The sequence below is a fragment of the Microcebus murinus genome, chromosome 3 (genome assembly GCF_040939455.1).
Source record: "Microcebus murinus isolate Inina chromosome 3, M.murinus_Inina_mat1.0, whole genome shotgun sequence".
Lineage (NCBI taxonomy): Eukaryota > Metazoa > Chordata > Mammalia > Primates > Cheirogaleidae > Microcebus > Microcebus murinus.
Genome location: NC_134106.1, coordinates 75,392,719 through 75,416,735, shown reverse-complemented (window position 1 = coordinate 75,416,735; position 24,017 = coordinate 75,392,719). Strand labels below are relative to the sequence as shown.

The 24,017-nt window shown below is 43.7% G+C and overlaps 1 protein-coding gene across 1 annotated transcript in view; it reads left to right on the top strand.

Annotated features, from left to right (window-relative positions):
* ACOXL (acyl-CoA oxidase like) overlaps positions 1–24,017 on the top strand; it is a 315,044-nt gene that overhangs the window by 20,864 nt on the left and 270,163 nt on the right. The window contains exons 2-3 of the mRNA XM_012742778.3: positions 5,876–5,972; positions 20,498–20,581. Coding sequence (XP_012598232.2) covers positions 5,876–5,972; positions 20,498–20,581 — 181 coding nt within the window. The remainder of the gene's footprint in view (positions 1–5,875; positions 5,973–20,497; positions 20,582–24,017) is intronic.

The following is a 24,017-nucleotide window of genomic DNA, read 5'->3' as shown; positions in this document are numbered from 1 at the left end:
CTATAAGAATTTTTGTGAACGCATGATTTTATTTCTCTAGGGCAAATATCTCGGAATGTAATTGTTGGGTCATAAGATAGGTGTATGTTTAGTGTTGTTTAATCTGCCGGATCATTTTCCAAAGTGGTTGTGCCATTTACAATTTTCACAACAAGGTATGGCAGCTCTAATTGCCCTTGCTAACATTTGGTGTTGTCATTAAAAAAAAATATATTTTGGCTGTTCTGGTGGAGGTGTACTGTTATCTCATTATGCCTTTAATTTGTATTTCTGTGATACCTAATGATGTTGAGCACTTTCTTGCTTGCTTACTGGACCAATTTGTATATCCTCTTTTGCCAAGTTTCTGTTCAAATCTTTTGGAAGGCATCTATTTGTGTGTGTGTGTGTGTGTGTGTTTGTGTAATTCTATGAAATCTAGGTCTAGTTTTGTGTGACCACTACCATAATCAGGGCAACTCTCTGTATTTCCCCTTCAGAGTCAGACTCTCCCCACAGCCTTTGCAGCCACTGAAATGTTCTTCATTCCCACAATTTTGTCATTTTGAGAATGTTATCAAATTGGAATCATACAGTAACGTTTTTGAGATGGGCTTCCCCCCCCCCACTCAACACAATGCCCTTGAGATCCATCCAAGTTGTTGCATTTGCTAGTAGTTCATTCCTTTTTATTGCTGAGAAGTACCCCGTGGTACGTATACGACACAGCTTATCCATTCCTCAGTTGAGGAACATTTGGATTTTTTCCAGTTTTTGATGATCGCACATAAAGCTGCTATAAATATTTGTGTACAGGATTTTTGGTTTTCTTTGGTAAACAAAGGGTTTCTTTTCTCTTGGGTTTATACCTAAGAGTGGGATCACAAGGTTGTATGGAAAGTGTGTTTATCTTCATAACAAACTGTCAAACTTTTCCATAGTGGCTGTACTATTTTATATTCCCACCATCAGTGAATGAGAGATCCAGTTGCTTGGCATCCTCATTAACACTTGGTATGGTCAGACCTTTTATTTTAGTCATTCTACTAGCTATATATGATTTGAGTATGTTTTTTTTTTTTTTTGCTTAGTACGGTGTGGTTTGGCCGTGGCGCCATGTGCCAGTTTCCCTGGAGAGGTGTCTCTCTTGTGCTGCATGCTCACACCACCCCCCTCTCTGGCGGTGGGCAAAGCTAGCAGCTTTTGCTTCAGTTCTTGCTGGCGGCATGCTTTAGCTCAGAGGTTTGCTAGCTTGTTCTTAGTAATGGGATTTTTTTTGCAAGCTAAACCCTACACAGAACATCAATGGATAAGTCAGGTGACAGTGGAGCTGCTTGGCACAGCTGGGCCCTCTTTGACCCTCGTCACTGCCCCCACAGCTGTCCTCAGATGCCCCTTAGCATGTGAGGCCTGACTCCTAAACCCAGCACTAATCCCATCCACCCAGGGCCTCTGTCTGCAGTGTGAGACACAAGGGCAGAATATTTGCCTTATTTTCATATAGTACAGACCCAAGAAGACAGAAAAATTATAGCTGAGAAAATACCAAAAAAAATTATTTATGATTTATACCCCATTGTTATACAGATAGCATTTGAGGTAATCTGACAAGATTGTTAAATGTGGATATATATATATATATATATATATATATATATATTTTTTTTTTTTTTTTTTTTTGAGACAGAGTCTGGTTCTGTTGCCCGGGCTAGAGTACCATGGTGTCAGCCTAGCTCACAGCAACCTCAAAGTCCTGGGCTCAAGCAATCCTTCTGCCTCAACCTCCTGAGTAGCTGGAACTAAAGGCATGCGCCACCATGCCCGGCTAACCTTTTATATATATATTTTCAGTTGTCCAGATAATTTCTTTCTATTTTTAGTAGAGACGGGGGTCTCACTCTTGCTCAGACTGGTCTCGAACTCCTGACCTTGAGCAATCCTCTCACCTCAGCCTCCCAGAGAGCTAGGATTACAGGCGTGAGCCACCATGCCCAGCCGAAAGTTTATATTTAAAGAGAGAAAATACATAATCAAATATGCATGTCACTTGGGGGTGTGGAATGCTTTCGAGTGTTTCTAAAATTCTGATTTTTCTACTGCAGATTGTCACCTTTAGCTTCAAAAGTGTTAGAAATTTAGATATTGTTATGATAAACAGGTGTCCAAGCTTACACTATGAATTTGTTATGGGGGCAGCACCATCTAGTGGTTGTTTTTAAGTGTACAATTTAAATTTTAAACATTCTTTTGAATTGGTGTTATGTTAACATGGTCCACAAATCAGAAAGCATAAAAAAGTAGAGTGCTGTTCTCCATCTGCCCAATTTATCCCACTTCCATCCCACGTACACGAAAGGTAAACACTGTTGTTAGTTTCTGGTGTGTCCTTAAAGAAATTTTTTTAAAAAATCACACATATGCAAGCAAATATAATCTTCTCCACCCATTCTTTGTTACATAGTACAGCAGTAAAAGTAATATGTTTGTTCGCCCCTTGATTTTTTTTTTTCATTTAAAAACACATAGCTTGGCAATTGCCCCATATTGGCACATAACAGAGTTTTCTTTTTGTATAGTAATTGTACGGATGTACCATATTTTATTCAGTCACTCCTTTATTGGTGGACGTTTTTAGCGTTTGCAGTGTTGTTGCTATTGTGAATAACTATTTCTGCCCACATAACATTATACTCATCCCTACTTGGGCATTTTGGGAGTGGGGGTGGGAAGAATAGACCTGTAATTAAATATCTAATGTGTCTCTGTCGAGAAATTTATTTAATGTAAGGAACTTGGGTGTTAGTAGTTGAGAGCTGTTTAGTAATAACTCAATTTTCTTGAGGTCTGTTTATTTTATAGTTTTAAATAATCTCTTAAGTTCTTTTTTCCACTGTGTGTTTTATTGGTCCTCATGTATTCATGTGTTATGTCTTATTTTTCTGCATGGATTGCATAAAATCGTTACTAGGTTGTGACATCTATGAGATGCTTGGTACTAGTGTGATCAGGAAGCTTAACAATGTGAGAATAGATGTGCATTGGGGATCTTAAAATAGATGAATAACAACAATTTTATAATAAAGTTACTGAAATGGAAATGTAAAAAAAGTAGCTAATAACACGTGTTCTAGAATCTTGCCTGTAACACAGGTCCTGGCATTCCCATAGGCTTTGCTATCTAGTCCTGATAGTTTGAGGTTTCTCTCGACCTACATTTTTTTTAATTACGGAATTTATAATTTACTAAATATTACAGTTCATATATAGAGAGATATCTTACTCCATACTTAAACGTGCTTCTCCCATTCTTCAAAGGCTAAATTTTTGGAAGTGGAATTGCTGAGTCAAAAGGCAGGTTCATTTGTAATTTTGACAAACACTGTCTAATTGTCACATGTAGAGATTGTGCCACTTTATACCCTGCTTCCCTCTCTCCCCTGGGCTAGTGCATGAGGGTATCTGTTCCCCACAACCTTGTCAACAGAGTGTGTTATCAGACTGTCTGGATTTTGTTCATGTGACAGGTAAAAACTGGTATCTTAGTGTAGTTTTAATTTGTGCTTCTCTTATTGAATTTGAAATTCCTCTTATTGCAGAAATTTTAAAGGTATGTTTAAGTGACGTTAATTTCCTATTCTGTGAACCATCTGTCCAAATCATTTGTCCATTTGGTCTGTTTTTAATGAATTGTAGGAGCTCCTTAATTAGGAAGATTGGCCCTTTTGCAATGACATCAGTAGCACATATTTTGTCTCCATTTTTCATTTGTCTTTTGACTATTCTTATGGTGTTTTGTTATGTAGAAGTTTTTGCTATTAGTCAAATTTACAACCTTTTCTTTAAATATTGTATCATATTTAGAAAGTTTTTTTGAGTTAAGATTATGAAGAATTTCATGTTTTATTTTAATACTATATGGTTTTATTTTTCTCCATGTAAATCATTGATCTATTTGGAATTTATTCTGGTATATGTTGTGAAATAGGGATCCAATTTAATTTTTTTTCAGTTGGCTACTGAAGTGGAATGTTTCAATAATGTTTTGTTTTTTTCCATGATTTGATATACCAGGTTTGTCTTACATATATTAAATTTTCATATAAATTTACTGTTTCTGTTTCTTTTTTTTTTTTTTGAGACAGAGTCTCGCTTTGTTGTCCAGGCTAGAGTGAGTGCCGTGGCGTCAGCCTAGCTCACAGCAACCTCAAACTCCTAGGCTCAAGCGATCCTCCTGCCTCAGCCTCCCGAGTAGCTGGGACTACAGGCATGTGCCACCATGCCCGGCTAATTTTTTATATATATATCAGTTGGCCAATTAATTTCTTTCTATTTATAGTAGAGATGGGGTCTCACTCTTGCTCAGGCTGGTTTTGAACTCCTGACCTTGAGCAATCCGCCCGCCTCGGCCTCCCAAGAGCTAGGATTACAGGCGTGAGCCACAGCGCCCGGCCTGTTTCTGTTTCTTGACATTATATTTTATTCCATTGGTCTATCTGCCTGTTTTGCACCATTTGAATGACTGAGGCCTCAGCACCCATCTTCCTGTCTGATAACTCCATAGCTCCCTAGTTTTAGAGTTTTCCTGACAGTTTGCTGTTGAGTTAGGTACAATTATCACTCCCACATTACAGATGAGAGGATGGAGATAGTGGGAGCCCAAGTCCCTTGATGTTGGGCACATAATTAGTGGCAGAGCCGGGAATCAAACCTGAGTGAGGGTCTTCCAGGCTCAGGCTGTGCTTTGTATTGAAACATCTTAGATGGCAGAGGTGGAACCTGTCCTCCTGTGACAGTTTAGGTTCGTTGAGAAGTAGACACCAAGGTGGGGCTAGATGTGCAAGAGATTTGTTGGGGGAAACACTCGTCTAGGAAAAAGAGGAGGGAGCTGGCTTGGTGGGAAGATTCTCCAGAATGCAGGCAGCAGGTCTGGCCCCTGTGAAGGGAGAGAGGGAGGAAAGGGTGGATTTGGGGAAGCTTCTGACTACAGCACAGTGTGACAAAGTCTTCATGGGCCAGTGAGGGGCCCTGGAGCAGAAGTCACCCATGGGGCAGACCTGCCCTGACTCTAGAACCTACTGTGCTCAATCCTCAGCTGGGAGCAGCCTAGACAAGAGCAGCCTTGGGGTGACCTCTGCAGTTCACTCAAAGTCATAGCAGTTGCGGGCGGGTGTTCTTGAAGGCATCCCTGAGTGACACTCCTTATGGCCACCACAGTTCACCCCTGTAACATGCAGGTCACGCCCTCTCCTGCATCTCACAAGTGTTGCTCTTGGGCCATCTCCAGCGCATGCGAGTGTCTGCATTCTTTGAAGCCCTGCAGATTGGGAGAGCTGCAGTCTTGTTTTAGGATGTTCTTTTTTTTTTTGAGACAGAGTCTCGCTTTGTTGCCCAGGCTAAAGTGAGTGCCGTGGCGTCAGCCTAGCTCACAGCAACCTCAAACTCCTGGGCTCAAGCGATCCTCCTGCCTCAGCCTCCTGAGTAGCTGGCACTACAGGCATGTGCCATCATGCTCGGCTAATTTTTTCTATATATTTTTAGTTGGCCAATTAATTTCTTTTTATTTATAGTAGAGACGGGGTCTTGCTCTTGCTCAGGCTGGTTTCGAACTCCTGACCTCGAGCAATCCGCCCGCCTCGGCATCCCAGAGTGCTAGGATTACAGGCGTGAGCCACCGTGCCCGGCCTTAGGCTGTTCCTGTCAGGACATCCTTCCGTCCCCACTCCCACCTGGCCAGCCGTGTGGAACACACAGTCTGTGTGACACGCACAGTGTGCGCAGTGTCCACCAAGAGACACAGCAGAGACATCGCTCTGTCTGAGCCCTGGCTCAAAGCGTCCCAGAGCCTCCACGCTGTCACCAACGGTTCAATGTCTTATTTTGTGTCTGTTCCACACAGGTATGATTTAAATTTGGATGAAATGAGAGCTTTGACAATTCAGAGAGTGAATTTTACCATGGGTCTACCTCTGTTAAAGCGTGCAGTTCAGGAACAGGTAAGCGTCATTGTTATTTTGGGGTATGTGTGTGTGCGTGGGGGGGGGGAGAGAGAGAGAGAGAGATTGATTTTGGTTTTTTTGTTTTGTTTGCTTTTGTGACTTGCATAAGCTCGTTGATCTCCCTGGCAGGCTGACAGCAGGTATCAGAGGTGGAGGGGAGTGTCTTCTTCCCCCCCTTTCTGCCTATCGGACCCCCTTCCCTCAGCCCACACATTCCCTTCTCAAGCTCACAGGCTAGAGAATAGCAGAATCAGCAGAAGGAATAAAATATTTGTTCACAAAACTAATATAACTTTAGGCATAAAGGTAAATAGCTGAGAAATAGAAACACCTCATTCTGGAGGCTTCTGAAGCATTCTTTTACAAGAAAGAATGAGAAGAAAGGCTATGTGATTAGCGGGTTCCTTTGTGATGTCAGCATTAGGAACTACAGATTTTAGCCAAGTTTAAATTCATTTCCATTTCCTTCAGCCTCATTGCCTTTCTTAACCTGACACTGCACACAGGAAAAGAAATACCTCCCGGTGAGACCCCTAGGGGGAGCCGGAACTGGGGTGGCAGCCGGCTGGGGAGGTGACCCCGTCCTGCAGTGAGCTGGGCCCTCCGGCTGCCCAGCGTGGTCTGTGGAGGGAGGGTCTGAGGATTGCGGGGTGGGGGTCCTCCCCATTCAGGAGCCAGTGGGGGCCCGGAACCCACGCTTGAGAGTAGACACCCCCCACGCCCACACCTTTGGTGGCTGTCCTGAGGAGACAGGTACAGAACCCGGCATCTTCTCAGGCAGGAGTCACAGGCAGAGCCTGGTACCACCTCCACTTGAGGCGCTGCAGCCCCCTCGATGCCGACAGGGGCCCCGCAGTGTCACGCTGAGATGGCCAGGGTGATGTTCACTGGGCAGAGGAAAACGCCCACGCGGTAGAGTGCAGCGTGCTCGCAAAGCGTAAGAAGTCATTTCATACCGAGCAGTTTGGCAGAGATTTTCAAGCTAGTTAATTGCCTCTTGATGGAACATACATTTATTGCTGTGAATACAACCAAAAAAATTTAAAAAGAAAAACAAAATGAAAAAACAAGCAACCCTCTTTGCTTCTAAACATTTTATCAGCGTCTGGCCTCCAAACACGTTCGCTGTGGGGCAGTTGGGAAGGTGAAATCTTGGCATGGGGCCAGCCCCCTGCTCCCTTAATCAGCCCAACATGTCTGCGGCTTAACTTAGAGTCAATCCTCAAGACCCGGATGTGAGGGTTGATCCCTTAATGAGGCTTGCTAATTGCCACCCGACCCACTGAGTCTGAAGGATTAGCCTCTGTAATCTTGCTCCTGATGAAGTGTGCTGAGCCCTGCATCCAATTATCTCTGTGTTTCCCTGGCTCCCTTAGTGGCCGTAGGCAGCCCGGACAACTCTGTGTCCTGGGCGATTAGATATAGTTCCTCCAGGAGGCACAGGATTGGCCCGAGATGCTCCCTCCGGTTCATTTCTGTTAGTTATCTCGGCCTGTTTGGCACCTCTCTCTGTGTGAATTCACAAAAGCCAATAAACCTGAAGGAAATGACACCGGCCATCCGCACGGCGGGCCCATCTCGAGGCGTGCGGGTGTCATGAGACTCAGCGGCACATCTGTGTTTGGAGGCTCTCAGATTCCGCCCTGTAAACAGCTGGAGGAGCTGTCCACAGCCAGTAATTCTAGAAGAAGTGTTGCATGATTCATCCTGCCTCCTAATAAAGCGATGGCGTCATGGCCGTTCCGCCCGTGCAGGGAGCGTGCCAGGTCCGCCTGTCTTGCCCTGGCCCCGTGGCTGTTCACTTTCGGGGATGCTCCGAGGCGGAACGCAGCGTGTGATGTGTAATAATGATGTTCTCAGGGACAGATGAGGAGGGAGCCTCATTCGTTCCAGGTCTCTCTGGACAGCGCACAGGCCAAGAATAAGCCATTAAAATATTTCCACTCTTGTGTTTTCCTCTCTGCCATCTGTAATAGATTTGAGATGTTTCAATAATTTTAAAGGGAAAAAACAGCATCGGAGTCTGACTATGGGGCATGTACGCACACACACACACACACACACACACACACACACACACACACACACAGCGTGAGCACCGTCATGCGCTCTGCGCCGGCTTCTCCTGCACCTGTTTCTAGTGACATCACCTTTGTGCATCTCAGCCAAGAGCTCTGCTGTTCCCCTGGAGACTGGGATTGGATCCTGGCGGGGGGGAGTCGATGAATACCTGTATTTCCAGAGGAGGAAACAGAAGACCCACGTTGTACATCTACTTGGTGGCAGTGCCTTGTCCTGTGTGTGGGGCAGCTTCCTCGGAGACACTCGGCCATGGAAGCTGGAAGAGGCTGACAGCTGCTCTGACCACCTCCATAACAAATAGTGACAGCTGCATCCTGCCCAGTACACACTCTGCCAGTCACAGCGCCAAGAACTCTAGATGGGTGATCTCACGGAGCGTTCACAACATCCCTCATGACCTTCCCATTTTGCAGATAAGTAAACCGATGCTGAATAATTGGCCTGAGGTTAGTTATACAACTAGTGAGAGTTGTGTATATAGCTAGTGGAGCAAGGATTCAAACCCAGGTGGTCTGCTTCCTGAGCCCACTTCAGTGCTCACGCTGGCTGCACATGGGAACCACCTGGGGAGCTTTCAAAACCCCTGCTATTCAGGCTTTTGCTCAGACCAATCAAATCAGCACTTCAATCTCCCAGGTGATCCAGTGTGCATCTCGGGGTGAGTACTGCTGCACTCTGCTTCCCTCCCCAGGACCTGTCTCCCCAAAATTGTTCCCTTTCAGCATTTGGTCCCTACCAACTGTGGTCCAGGGCTGGCTCATCAGGAAACTCCATCTCAACACTGCCTTTCCCCAGGAGGGAGCCGAGCCGCTTGGGTCAGTCCGCTCTTGGCCAGTGTATCTGGAGAATGAAGCACCAACCCTGTGACTACTCTGCATCCTTCACCCCACAATCATCTTCCCTCCTATCCTGAGTCCTGCTTCTCCTCATCTCCAAGGTCCACGTGGGTGAGAAGAATGGTGATGGCACCATCGTTATCCAAACCGGTGATTTTCAAAGCATGGTGTGAGGACCCTGGGTGTCCCCAAGACCCTTCCAGGTGCTACCTGAAAAGTAGGTGTGCGACTACCTGTGTGTGAGACACTGGATTTTCATCATGAACTTCAACCAAAACAACGCATCACAACAGCGTAAAAGCAGATATGAGAGTGCAGCTGTCTTTTACTAAACCAGATCTTTAAACCAGATTACGCCAGATCTTTAAACAGTTTGCTAATATGTAAAACAATGCCATTCTTTACATGGAATTTTTATTTGGAATTGTGATTATTTTTCATAAAAGTGATGCTATTTACATTAACATGTAATGGTTTTATTGCTACTATTTTAAAATGAATAAATAGTTTTAAAATTCCCTATTTTAATTACTAATACGGTAAATTGGTAGATACAACCTACATAAACAAAAGCTCATTGGAATCTTCAATAATTTTTTTTTTTTTGAGACAGAGTCTCACTTTGTTGCCCAGGCTAGAGTGAGTGCCGTGGCGTCAGCCTAGCTCACAGCAACCTCAAACTCCTGGGCTCGAGTGATCCTTCTGCCTCAGCCTCCCGGGTAGCTGGGACTACAGGCATGTGCCACCATGCCCGGCTAATTTTTTTTTATATATATATATCAGTTGGCCAATTAATTTCTTTCTATTTATAGTAGAGACGGGGTCTCGCTCTTGCTCAGGCTGGTTTTGAACTCCTGACCTCGAGCAATCCGCCCGCCTCGGCCTCCCAAGAGCTAGGATTACAGGCGTGAGCCACAGCGCCCGGCCAAGAATCTTCAATAATTTTTAAGGGTACAAGGGTCCAGGCACTTTAAAGTTTGAGAACTTTCGATCTAAATCATTCACTGTTTTCTCAGGAAGCCCAATCTTAGTGGCTCGAAGGGGAACTGGCAGAATATTGGCACTTTATATATATATATTTATTATAATTATTATCTTGATTAGAATTTTAGATAATCTTAGTTCAGGGTGTTTTTGTATTTAGAGAAATATCAGGTGGGAGATCAGATCTAAAATGGAATAATATTCTAAGGTCAGCTCACCTTAGAAGGCATTTGGGAATGGGGAACATGGTTACTTTCCTAATTAGCCCCTGAGAGAAGAAACAGCCTTTCCCAGGAAGTGCTATATTTAAGCCAAGGGTGTTGCAGAAAAGGAGCTGAGCCGGGAATATGCCAAGACGCTGAGGATGCCTGCTCTGCCCCTGGTCCTTATACGTCGGCTCCGCAAGGGCCCCACCTGTTACGCACAGATGCCAGTGCCAGCCCCGGCTGGTCCCGCAGACCATGACCGTGACATCTCCCCCACCCCCCCAGTACTGGCTCCTGACCGACCTACTTACTTTGAGCCTTGGCTCTGTCGCCCTGGCCTTGGCTCCACCCTCGGCACTCTGGCTTCTGTTTGTATTGGAACCCAGGCTCTTCCTAGTGGGCTGTGACAGGCTGCCCTGGCTCTCGGTCCTGTGTGCTGCCTTTGGCAGGAGTCCCTGTCCCAGCTCCAGCTCCACAGATTTTGGACACTGGCCACTTGGCCAGCCCTCTGGCTGGGCCAGCCCTGGCCCCATGGGATATCATGGAGGATTTGACCAGGGATGACGGGACAGAGTGGCCTGTTTACAGAAGTCCTTCTGTGTAGATTGGCACCTGAACTGAGTTGTCATCTGTGATGGCCACAGGGATTACTTGAAAGGGCATGCCAGGGAGTGAGTCGGGGCCTGCCCTGGGACTCCAGTGTAGCTGGAGTCATGGTGCTGTTTATTTTTTGACACTGCAATCATTCTGCATAATGAAAACTTTTCATTTTAAGGCTTACTTACTACTCTTGCTGTAAAATACTGTGTAAAAAAATAATAATTATTATTTTTTGCTACCATTTGCTAAGTCCCTTCTGTGTGCCAGGTGAGGTGATTCATTCATTTCAGAACTATTTGTTGAGCACCTACTATGAGCCAGGCACTTTCAAGGGGCAGCGAAAAAAGCAGGTAAAAAGTACCTGCCATTATGGAACTTACTTTTTAGTCTTGGAGGAGTCAGGCAATGAACTAATACACCAGTACATTTATGGTATGTCAGATGGTGATGAACACTGTGGATGAAAATCAAGCATGGTAAATTGGAAAGGAAGAAGTGGAACAGTCTCTGTTGGCACATGAGATGATCTTTTATGTAGAAAACCCTACTGATTTTACCAAAAAAGATTTGTTAGAGCTAATAAACAAATTCAGCAAAGTTGCAGGATAAAAATCAATGTGCAGAAATCAGTTGGATTTCTATACACTAATAATGAAGAAGCCATAAGGAAATTGAGAAAACAATTCTATTTATAATAGCATTGAAAAGAACAAAATGCTGAGGAATAAACTTAACCAAGGAGGTGAAGGACCTGTACATTGAAAACTACAACATTGCTGAAAGGAATGAAAGGAGACAAAAATAAATGGAAAGGCATCTTGTGTTCATAGATGGGGAGACTTTATATTGTTAAAATGTCAATACTACCAAGGCAATCTATAGATTCAGTGCAATCGCTATCAAAATCTCAATGATGTATTTTACAGAAATAGAAAAACCTGTCCTAAAATATTGCTGGGGCTGGCATCTCACTTATGTGGTCAATGATCTCTGACAAAGGTATCAAGACCAAGAACAGTCTTGTCAACAAATGGTGGTGAGACAACTGGTATCTATGTGCAAAAGAATGAAGTTGGAACCTTACCTTACATCATATACAAAAATTAACTCAAAATGGATAAAAGACCTAAATGTAAGAGGTAGCACTAATAAACAATGAGAAGAAAACATGAAGGAAAGGCCTTACCACATTGGATTTAGCAATGCTTAGATAGAACACCAAAAGAACAGGCTTTTGAAAAAATTTTAGAAAACATATTAGTAAAAATTTGTCTAAAAGTAATTTAGGCTATTTCAAAATTAAAAACGTGTGTGCATCAAAAGAGTGAAAAGGGGTGAAAAGGCAACACGTGGAATGGAAGAAAATATTTGCAAATCTTCTATCTGATAAGGGATTGATATCCAGAATATATAAAGAACTCCAACAACTCAACAACAACAACAAAAAATCAAATAACTAGATTATAAAAAATGGTCAAAGGACTTGAAAAGACATTTCTTTATACAGATGGCCACTAAACACATGGAAAGATGCCCAGCATCATCACTAATCATTAGGGAAATGTGAATCAAAACCTCAACGAGACACCACTTCACACCCATTAGGATTGCTATTATCAAAAAAAGAAAACAGGAAAAAACCAATGTTGGAGAATATTTGGAGAAATTGGAAGGCTTGTGCATTGCTGGTACTGAGGTGGGGATGTAAAATGGTACAGCTGCTGTGGAAGACAGTATGGCATTGCCTTAGACAATTAAACATAGAATTACCACATGATTCCAAAATTCCACTTCTTGTTATATACTCAAAAGATGTGAAAGCAGGACCCAAACAGATATGTGCACCCCCATGTTCATGGCAGCATCATTCATGAAGGCCAAAAGGTGGAAACAACCAAGTGTCTATTGACTGATGAATGGATGAACAAAATGCCGTATGTACATACAGTGAATATTATTCAGCTTAAAAAGGGAGGAAATGTTGAGATAGGCTACAACACGGATGACCCTAGAGGACATTATGCTGAGGGAAACAAGCCAGTCACAGCAGACAAATACCCTGTGACTCTATCTAGATAACATGGGGTATCTAGAGCAGTCCAGTGCATAGAGGTGGAATGGTGATTTCCAGGGTCTAGGGAGAGGGGCAGTGAGGAATCCTTGTTTAATGGGTGCAGATTTTCATTTTGGGAAGATGTGAAAGTTCTGGAGATGGATGGTGGTGGTGGCTGCAGAGCACTGTGAATGTACTTAAAAGGCATCACAGAACTGTATACTTAAAAGTAACTAAATTTTATATTACATATTTAATATGTGTTAAAATTTTAAAAAATACTCAAACATGTGAAGGTGCCAGGGACAGTTGGGGGGACAGTTGAGGTCCTCATGATGGAGTGACATTGGAGCAGATGTGTAGGACCTGGGGGAGGGAGCTAGGTGGAGGTCGGGGAACAGCATCCAGGCAGAGGGAACAGCAGTCACAGGGCCTGAGCGGGGAGTGTCCTGGGCTTGTTAATGGCACAGGCGCAGTGTGGTAGAGGCAGAGTGAGTGAGGAGGAGAGAGGAAGGGATGGCCGCAGAGGGAGGCTCACTGGATCCTTCAGACTGGATAGCACTGGAGGCCTTTGGAGGGGCTGAGTGCAGCAGGACCCCCTGGCGGCTGGGCTTGAGAGACACTAAGTGAGGGGCAGGGCTGCTGGCAGGGAGGTGGGCTGAGAGGACTCTGCAGTCACCCGGGAGAGAGGTGGTGCTAGCTGGGACCAGGGTGGCCACAATGGAGGCAAGGAGAAGTGGCTGAATTAGAGATTCTACCGAAGGAAGAGTAGCAGCAGATACTGACAAGTAGATATGGCCTGAGAGAGAAAGGAACAGAAAGATGATTCTTTCCAATGGTCCTAGGTCTGGACATCTAGAAGCCTGGAGGAGATGTGAGGTTAAGTCAGGAGTTGTCTTTGCACGTGATCAGGAGTTTGAGATGCCCAGCTGCAAGGTATGGGGAAGGCATCAGCATAGAGATGAATTTAGAGCCCTGAGGCTGGATGGATCCCCACGGCATCAGTGTTTACAGAAAGGAGGAGGTCCCCGGATGGAGCCTGGAGGGCAGATGGAAGGAGCAGAGGGAAGGCAGGGGAGGAGTAGAAGAGGGCTGGCAAGCTGTTGTGCACATTATCCCAATAAATTCTCACGGCAAATCCATGAAGTAAATATGACTCCTGTTTTACAGGTCAGGGTACGAAAATGTGGAGAGAAAAGGCAACTTGCCTAAAGTTAAATGGTAGAAACAGCAGAGGCAGGATTCAAACTGGGCCTGGCGGATTCCATAGCCATACGAGGTGCAACTCCACCCCACGTGATCTTTCTGCTGTGATGGGGCAAGAACAGAGGCCTGGGAGAATTGAATCTCGTAACTCAATGAATAGGAGGCGGCTCTTCCAAGTGCCCGCTGGCTGGTGGGCCAGGGGCTAGTGTGAGTCAGTCGCAGGGCAGTGGCTCAGAAATGGACACTCACAAAGGCAGCCCTCCTGGGCAGGCCAGGGTTGACACTGGCCACGGAGGCTGCACAGAGGTCACAGTGACCTTGTGTGTGTACATGGAGCGGAGGGAGGCTGTCGTGATGGTAGCACCTGGGGAGAGGCCATACTGCTTAAGGAGTGGGGGCATGTGTCCTATTTTGGGGCTGTCCAAACATGGCATGTGGATAACATTAGTGGTTTCCAGTGGCTCCCTTCCTGCCATAGGGGATGTGACCCCCCAACCATCAGAAGCTCCCAACAGGCCACCAAGCAGGCAGGAGTGTCATACAGTGTGGGTGATAAAAGTACTTACCTTGAAGAATAGATGAGAGGATCAAATGGCTTAATTTGCATTAGATTTAGATTGTTCAGACAGTGTTTGGGCACATATGAAGTGCTGAACGAATGCTCAGTGTATTATTGTTTGACCATCCAGTTTTTAAGTAGCTATATGGTATGTTCATCTCTCACAATGTAGGATAACAGGAACAATATTAGCTCATGGGCAAAAACTTATAAGCAACCATTAATTTCCATTAAAATTAATGTAAAATGCTGCATTTTCTACTACCAGAAAAGTGAGCTTGTGCATCAAGCTCGTAATGTCCATAAGACACATTCATTATTATATGCTGCCAATATTGATCAATTCTGTGATTACACTAATAATCAGAAAAATTTCCAAGGGAATTTTGTAGGAAGCCTGTGCTGCGAAGGGAAGAGGTATTAGATTTGAGGCAAGAATTTGGAAAATCCTACACTGTCAGGGTCCTGCAATATGGTTGTCATGAAAAGAGAAAAATGTCCTTAGGCAGAGCCATGGGACTGTCATCTTTCATCATTCCTGGACTGGGCTTTCCTGGAGTAGTCAAAGGCCCCTGGGAAGAACAGAAGTTCATGGCTACAGCCTTTGTTACAGAGCAGCCCCAGTGCTTTGTGCTGTGTCCTGCTATGTGGACCCAGGACCCAGCAAGGAATAAGAAAGGCCAGACATGGAGGCCATGTTGACAAGGTTAGATTTTCTTGCAAGGGTAACTGGAGTCATTGGAAGTTTTCACTGTGGTGGGGGAGGAGGAGAGAGGGATGACATAATGCTTATTTTTATTTATTTATTTTTTACCCCCCCCCGCAAATGGACATATATGTTTATTTAAAAAAAATTGTTTGACTCGCAAAGATGCTTATTTTTAAACTGTTATAGTGCCTTGATCACAATTTACAAGTTGATCCAAAACATATATGGAAATGCAAAGGACCTAGAAAAGTTAAAACAATTCTAAAAAGGGACCAAGTTGGAAGACTCTCACTGCATGATTTCAAAATTTATTATAAAGCTACTCAAGGTTATGTGGTGTTGGCAAAAGGAAAGACAAATAAATCAGTGGAGCAGAACGGAGAGTCCTGAAAGAAACCCACATATATATGACCAATTGATTTTTTGGAGAATGTTGCCAAGACAATTCCAGGGGGAAAATGTCTTTGCAACAAATGTGCTGGAACAACTAGATAAACATTTAGGGAAAAAGTTAACCTTGCTTCCTACCTCACACTATACACAGAAATAATTTGAGGTGTATACACACCTAAACATAAACTCTAACATTACAGAGTTTGTAGAATAACAGAGGAGAATGTCCTATAGACTTTAGGATAGGCAGAGGTTTCTTAGAGAGGACCCCCCAGATCACTGATAGATTGGTCTTCATTAAAATTAAAAACTGCTGTTCATCAAAAGACATCATTAAGAGAATACAAATGGCAATCCACAAACTAAGGAAAAATATCTGCAATGCATGTATCTGACAAACACTTGTGTCCAGATACAAAGGATTTGTATCCAGACTATATAAAGAATTCCTAGAACTCAATAATAAAAAGGCCACTCTGTTTTTAAAATGGGGCAAAAGACTTGAATAGAGATGTACAAATGGCCAATAATCATATGAAAACGTGCTTGTCATCTCTAGTCATCTGAGAAATGCACCTTTATGCCATAATGAGAAACCATTACACTCCTTCAGGATAGCTAAAAGTGGCAAAGACTGGCAGTGCCGGTGTGGCTGTGGAGAAACTAGAACTCTCATACATCGTTGGTAGGAGTGTAAAATGGTACAAACGCTTTCACAAACTGGCTGTTACCTCATAAGACTAAACCTATGCTCTAACCCCACAGTTGCATTCCTGAGGATTCACAGAAGAGAAATGGACACATGTCCACAAAAAGACTTGTGCACAAATGTTTATATCAACTTGGTTCATAGGAATCACACCTGGGAAACAATGCAAATGTTCAACAATAACGGATTAGACAAATGATGGGATATTTATAGATGGAAACTACTCATAAAAAATGAACTATGCATATACACGACAACATGGAGGCCTTATTTGCATGAAAAAAGGCAGACCCCAAAGAGGATATGCTGTGTTCTTCTACTTGTAAAGTTCCAGAACAGGCAAAGCGAGTGGACAGTGATACAAAGAGGAAAGTGGTTGCCTGTCGGGGCGGGCACTCACTGCAGAGGGGCATGAGGGCTCTGACTGCCGGGACTGGAATGTTCTGTGCTCTTGATGGGCAGGATGGTTATGCAGGTAGATGACCAGAACTCATGTGCTTAAGCTCTGTGTATTTCACTGGATGTAAATTTTACTTTCATAATAAATCATAAAAAGATCATAGTGCCTGAAGTTTGGGGCAGGGTGGACACAGCAGGCCAGTTGGGAGGCTGTGACAATAGTCCAGGCATGAGAGAGTGGTGGGAGATGGAAGAAGTGGCCAGACTTGGGGGCTTTTGGAGAGAGGGCGGGGCTGGTTAGCCCAGCAGGCAAGAGTCTTGCTTAGAGGCTCAGACAACGGAATCTTTGAAGCCCATTTATTTGTGCATTTCACTCTGACCCTTTCTCTTTCTAAAATAACTTGGAGTTAATTAGAACAAAGGACATGTATTCAATAAGGCTGAGAAGACATAACTGAAAATTGGAACCAGATGATAGAAGAAGCAAGTATGCCAGTTTGGGGACTGCTATTAAAAAAACAGAGATCAGAACCTCTTTCTGCCCCATGGCTGGGCACCTGACCTGGGCTGCCGATGGGTTGCAAAGGAGGCCATGTGGGTCTTTTAACATCAGAGGAAAGGCAGCTCGGACTGCACACACCCAACCAGCTCTGAATCATGCTGCTTTTATCTGAGGAAGTATTATATATATATATATATGTGTGTGTGTGTGTGTGTGTGTGTGTGTGTGTGTGTCTTTTAGAGACTCTCTGGGCTTATGAAACAAAAAATACACATTTTGCAGAATTTGTAACAGAATATTACATCACAAAGTTCTGCTACATCAAGTGCTTTACAAAGAAAAGGACTTGTTTTAGGAAAAACTACCTTCTGTTTGAGATGGAATTTATTAAGTAGCAATAGAAAGAGCATGGGCTATAATTTTGGTTAAACTTGGGTATATTATCCATGCATTTATGGGATTATCATCATTTACCATTACCACAAATTTATATGCCAATAAGGAGCTGGAGTTTGGTTTGGATATATCAAGTGTACGTGAAGGCAGCTACTGATACAATAGAGATGCTACAAAAATGCATGCGGAACAACATGTGTTGATTGTTGACTGATTTGTCGGTATAGACAATTCACTTAGCACTGCCAATTCAATAAGAAGAGAAACATTCTTTTTTTTTTTTTTTTTTTGAGATAGAGTCTTGCTTTGTTGCCTAGGCTAGAGTGAGTGCCGTGGCGTCAGCCTAGCTCACAGCAACCTCAAACTCCTGGGCTCAAGCGGTCCTTCTGTCTCAGCCTCCCAAGTAGCTGGGACTACAGGCATGAGCCACCATGCCCGGCTAATTTTTTCTATATATATATATATATTAGTTGGCCAATTAGTTTCTTTCTATTTATAGTAGAGACAGGGTCTCGCTCTTGCTCAGGCTGGTTTCGAACTCCCAACCTCGAGCAATCCGCCCGCCTCGGCCTCCCAGAGAGCTAGGATTACAGGCGTGAGCCACCGCGCCCGGCCGAAACATTCTTTAATTAAGAACAATTAACCAATCAGAAAAGAAAGAAGAATTGAAGAAAAGAGAGAATTTATGTATGAAGAAAATGTTAAAAATATACACCAATAAGACATTCATATTAAGCCCAATCTCAGTTCTGGAACTTTGGTTTGGCCTCTTGAAATGGACCAGTCCAAATGCATGCTTACGTCCACATCGGAGAATGAATGGCACACTCCAACCGATGTTTCTCATCAGGCCTAATAGCGAAGGTTGCTGTCTCGTGCAAAGACGGGGAAGGGAAGTAATTGTCATAAACAATTTATAATGCTCCAAGATGGCTACATTTGGGGTTGATTCTTCAGCAAATGTGCTTGCAATTTATTTCAAACTGGTGAGTAAAAGTGACCATACTTGGATACCACTAATGATAAAATCATATTCCTGCATCAACAATATACGGAAAGAAAACGAAATATGAAGAAAACTGTGAACAGTTGGAAACTCTGAAAGATATACTTACTCCTGACGGTTTAGGTTTGGCTGAAGCAGAGCAGGTGGATTCAGGTGAGGAAGGGTTTGTTGTGGTGACTCTGGATAGGGTGGCTCTCAGGAAGATGACCTGAGGGCACAGTGACAGGTTGATGCCAGGTGGTTTCTGGGGACAAGGCTGGTGGTGCAGAATAGGGGTGGGTCGGTGATGGAGGCTGGGCCACTGGAGTCCCAAGTGTCCTCCAGCAGTGAGGGCAGTGGCAGGGTGTCCAGATGAGGAACTTGAAGATCTGGTTTCTGATCCTTGCTCTGCCACTTACCAGGTGACTCTGGTTGGACAAGTCACTTGACCTCCCTGAGCCTGTTACGTGGGGTCAGTCCTTCCTGTCATGCTTAGCCTTGGGAGGGTTGTTGTGAGGATTTGTGCAACAAGGACACTTGGGCTCTCCAAAAAATGTCTGCGAATATCTCCTACAGTTGGTTTTCTTCTTATTTGCTGGTAACTCACTCTCCAGAGTGATCTGAAGCCGGAGTCATGCAATGGTTCATACTCAAGCCTGGAGATATTTTAGGAAATAATCAATACAAGATGCACTGGGTTGGAGCCATGATAAGAGTCATAAATCTTGACAGCCTGCTGTTTGATAAAATTAATAACACTTGAGAGCAACATTGTAAAAATCTACAGGAGGGGAAAATAGAGAGTGTGTTTGGGGAGAGAGCTTAAGCCAGTGTGGAAACTGAAAGTCATCCAAGGAAGGTCGGCTATCATCCTGCAGCTGGCGGGGCAGCATACACACACACACTCTTGTACACACACATACACATGTGCACACCCCCCCCCACACACACACATGGACACATACGCAGGTGTACATGCACACACATACACAAACACACAGGCACACACATATACACACAAACACACAGGGACACATGTACACACAGACACATGCACACACACATACACACGTGGGTAACAAACACCAGTTTTCTTGGCCAGGTCTCAGAAGAGACCAGCAAATGAGGACAATGAGCATTAATTCCAACAATGGGTAATTGCATTTGCCCACACAAGGGCCCATTTCCTTCTAAGGAAATGCCACTACTTCTGCATTTTTTAAATGAAAGAGTGACAGTGTCGTTGCCCTGTCTCATTTCTCACTGGTGGAGGAGAGTGTGCTCACGTAGCTCTGGGATTTGTTGCTGTCGTGTACGTTGAGTGAGAAGTGGGAACTGCAGTCTTGTGATTTTTAAGTCCTGAAATGGTTAGAAAGGAAAATGAAGAATATTGCTTTTTCTGTGTCCAAAATGCTCCCAGACCTCCACAATCTTCTGGGCTCACATCAAGATGTTGCTGGCACTTGAGCCAGGTGTTCCTGTTGGTCGGGTGTCAGTGCAGAGAGGCTGCGGGCCGTGGCGCCCATCTGAGGAGTGAGGCAGAACCGTGGGGCGCCAGGGCTGCAGAGGGAAGGCCGGCGAGCCACGAGGGACAAACCTCGTGAAGGCAAAGCAAGGCCTGAGCAACAACTGCCTTGGCCTCCATGTGGAAGCGGTTGACTTTCTGTTGTCTAAGCGTCTTTAAACACTATGTACATGTGGTCAGAGATCAGAAGAACACATTGAAAAAAAGATGAAAATGCTTATTTTTGTAGAGTGATGGGATTATTTTTTAATTTGAAAATTGCTTTTATTGTGTTTTTTTTAATGACAAAAGTTAACATGCCTTTATTCTAAAAACTGTGAATTTGAAAGGTCAGAAAACCACAAGGAAACCTTGACATTGGGTCTGTCGTGTTTTCAGGCAGAGAAAACAAAGAATTTTGTCAGCCGAAGCCTCGTGATAGGAGAAGTCCTCTCCATCGCGGACATGGCCACAGGAGTGAAGGTGAGGGCGCCGGGCAGCCATCTGCACGACCCCATGCTTGCTTCCATGGCAAGGAGTGGGAACTCTGCCCCTGGGAGCTCAGTCTGGTTTCTGCAGTAGGTGTAGGTAAAATGGTACACTCACAACCCAGCCCTGACTTCCCCTTTAACCATTATATCCAATCCTGTTTTTGATTTTGCTTTGCTTTTATTTTTTGTATAGCTTTATTACATTTGTATCAATCGATTATTATCACTTATCTTAATTTTATAAAAATAGTATCATAATCATTTGATTTACTTTCTTTACTTAAATATTGTTGCCAAGATTGATCCATACTGTTGCATGTCACTGTATTCATTATTTATTTATTTATTTATTTAAAAAACCCCTTTTATTTTGAAATAATAATGCTCAGAAAAAGTCAAGAGAATAGTGCATAGAGTCATGTGACCTCTACCTGTTCTCCCCTAGTGGCGACATCGTATATAGCAGTAATGCAATATAAAACCGGGAAACTGACATTAGTACAGCACTGTCAGATAGGATACAGACCTTATTCAGATTTCACTGGTTTTTACATGCACATAGGTGTGTGTGTGTGTGTGTGTGTGTGTGTGTGCGCAGTTTGACCCCACATATCGATTCATATAACCACCACCACAATGCAGATATAGAGCTGTTCCACCATCAAAAAGCAACTTCATGGTGCTACCTAGTTCTTGTCAGTTGCATCCAACCCCACCCCTGTCCTTTGGCAACCACTAATCTGTTCTCCATCTGTATAGTTTTGTCATTTTTGGAAGGGCACAGAAACGGAAGTTCATTCATTTTTGACCACTGCATAATATTCCTTTGTGTGACTATTCCACAGCTTTTGTTCGTCCACTTTCTCGTGTTGTTTCTAGGTCTTTGCTAATGTGAAAAATGTGGCTATGAATACTCTTGTCCATGTCTGGTGTTGAATATGGGTAAAATCTTCCCTTAGGTGTTCAACTAGGAATGGAATTGCTACTTATAGGATAAATGAATGCTAAACTTTAAAGGCTAGTGTCAGTTTGTTCTCCAAAGTTATTACTTCAATTCACATTCTCACCAACAGCATGTACTTACACCCTGTGAATTCACATCCTCACCCACGCTTGGAATTCATAGATGTCTCTATTTTTGACAATCAAATGGGTATAAAATGACAACCCATCGTGGTCTTGCTTTGCATGTCCCAGCTCCCCAAGGGTAGTGAGTGGAACAGCTCAGATGGGCATGACTGCCGCACCCTCTCCTGGTTCCCTAAGCCTCCCAGTAGACAGTCATTTGTGCCCTGCATATGTCCTCCTTTCCTCCCTGGCCACCACTGGGTCTCAAACAATTCCTCATATTCTAACACTCAGTCCTGATGTCCCCAAAAGGGGAGAAATTACAACTAGAATGTTAAGACAGAATGATCAGACAGGAAGCCAGGTCACTGGTGGTGAGTCCAAAGATGGTGGTTATTTCTGTTTGGTGCAGATGTTTTCCATGAGCAGGACTTAAAGAAATCTGTGCATGCCATCCTGTAGTGAGGGCATCCACCATTAGGTCCTTCCAGGAAGACTGGCCTTCCTGAGATTTCAGCCAGGCAGGGCCTCTTCCCTCATGCATGGCCTGGCTGTGGCTTTTAGGGAGAAGAACAGTCAGCTGAGATGCAACAAATACAGCCCCTCTCAGAAATGCTGGAGAATCCTGGTCCCGAGTTACGACCCCCAGTTTGTGCTTTTACTATAATGTTCTTCCCACCACCACCTGCCTTCTCTTTAGAAAGGTTCCATGGGTTGTTGCCATGGGGACATCTGCAAGGGGTGACAGGGCTCTGAGCAGGGAGCCTTCTCCTGTGGTCTCCAGGGTCTTGCACTGAGGCTAGTGCATGGAGCTGCACAGGGGATGTTTGGATGGATGAGGGAGCGGCAGCCTGTGGTTTAAAGCGGACTTAGGAAGCATTTCAACCAATTGCAATGTGTGCATCTTATTTAGATCTTGATTCAAACAACAAACTGTTTGTAAAGAAAAATTATGTCAGCTGGGGAGATCTGAACATTGGACATTTGATGACATTAGAGAATGATTATTATATATTTAGGTGGGATAATGGTTTTAGGGTTATGCTTTTAAAAAAGAGTCTTTATCTTTTCAGATGTGTAAGAAATATTTAGGGAAGACATGGTGTGATGTCTGGGATGGACATCAGGATGACCCAGGGTGTAGGAGGGGAAAGTGTGTGGGGGTCGGGGGAGACGATGAGTTCATCGTACCCTTCTGTTTTGTTTAAAATTTCACATAATTTTTTTTTTAAAGATTTTACTCCTGCATATTCTAGAAGGAAGCTGGAATAGATTTAAAGAAATGGCTCTTTAAAATGCTCCTCTGATCATGTCACTCTCCTGCTTAAAACCCCTTCCTTCCCATTGTGCTTTAGAAGAACCCTCCAATCCTTGATGTGGCCCATGAGTCCTTGCAGAGTGTGGCCCTGTTCACCTCTCCAAACACATGCTGTTCCTCTTTCCTCTGCTCCCTAGGCCTCCTTCTGGTTCCTTTTGCCCACTTTTGAACCGCTCTTGCCACCCACTCTAGACTGATCTTTCCCCTGTGTCACCTGGCTGACACTTGTTTATTCTTCAGATCCTAGGAGAAATGTCCCTCCCTCAAAGAAGCCCCTCCTAAACTTGCAATTTAAATCCCATCTACTCATTGCCATCTGTCCTTGTTCCTTATAGTTTCCTGTCATTGCATGTTCCCATTTTGAATCTATATATTTATTCATATGATTACTTCATGTCTCTTAGCACCACTAGAGGTCAACTCCTTGAAAATTATCACTCCTACATTCTTGGTACATAGCAGGTGTCAATATGTGAGTATTTAATAAACACATAGAACCGAAACCATATGACGGTTTCCCAGAAGGTTAAACATAGAATTACTATTATGACCTAGCATTCCACAAACTAGGCATGTACCCCAAAGAATTGAAAGTGGGGGCTCAAGAAGATACTTGTATGCCAATGTTCATTGCAGTATTATTCACAAGAGCTAAAAGGTGGAAACAAACCAAGTGTCCAGGGACAGATGAATGGATAAACAAAATGCGGTATATATACACACAGTGGAATACTATTCAGCCATGAGAAGGAATGAAGTTCTGACTCATGCTACAGTGTGGATGAACCTTGAAAACATAATGCTAAGTAAAATAAACCAGACACAAAAGGACAAATATTATATGAGTCCACTTATATGAAATATCTAGAATAAGCAAATCATAGAGACAGAAGGTAGATTAGAGGTTACTAGAGGCTAGAGGGAGGGAAGAATTGGAAGTTATTGCTTAATGGGTAAAGAGTTTCTATTTGGGATGATGAAAATTTTTGGAAATAGTAGTGATGGTCGCACAACATTGTGACCGGATTAAATGCCACTGGAC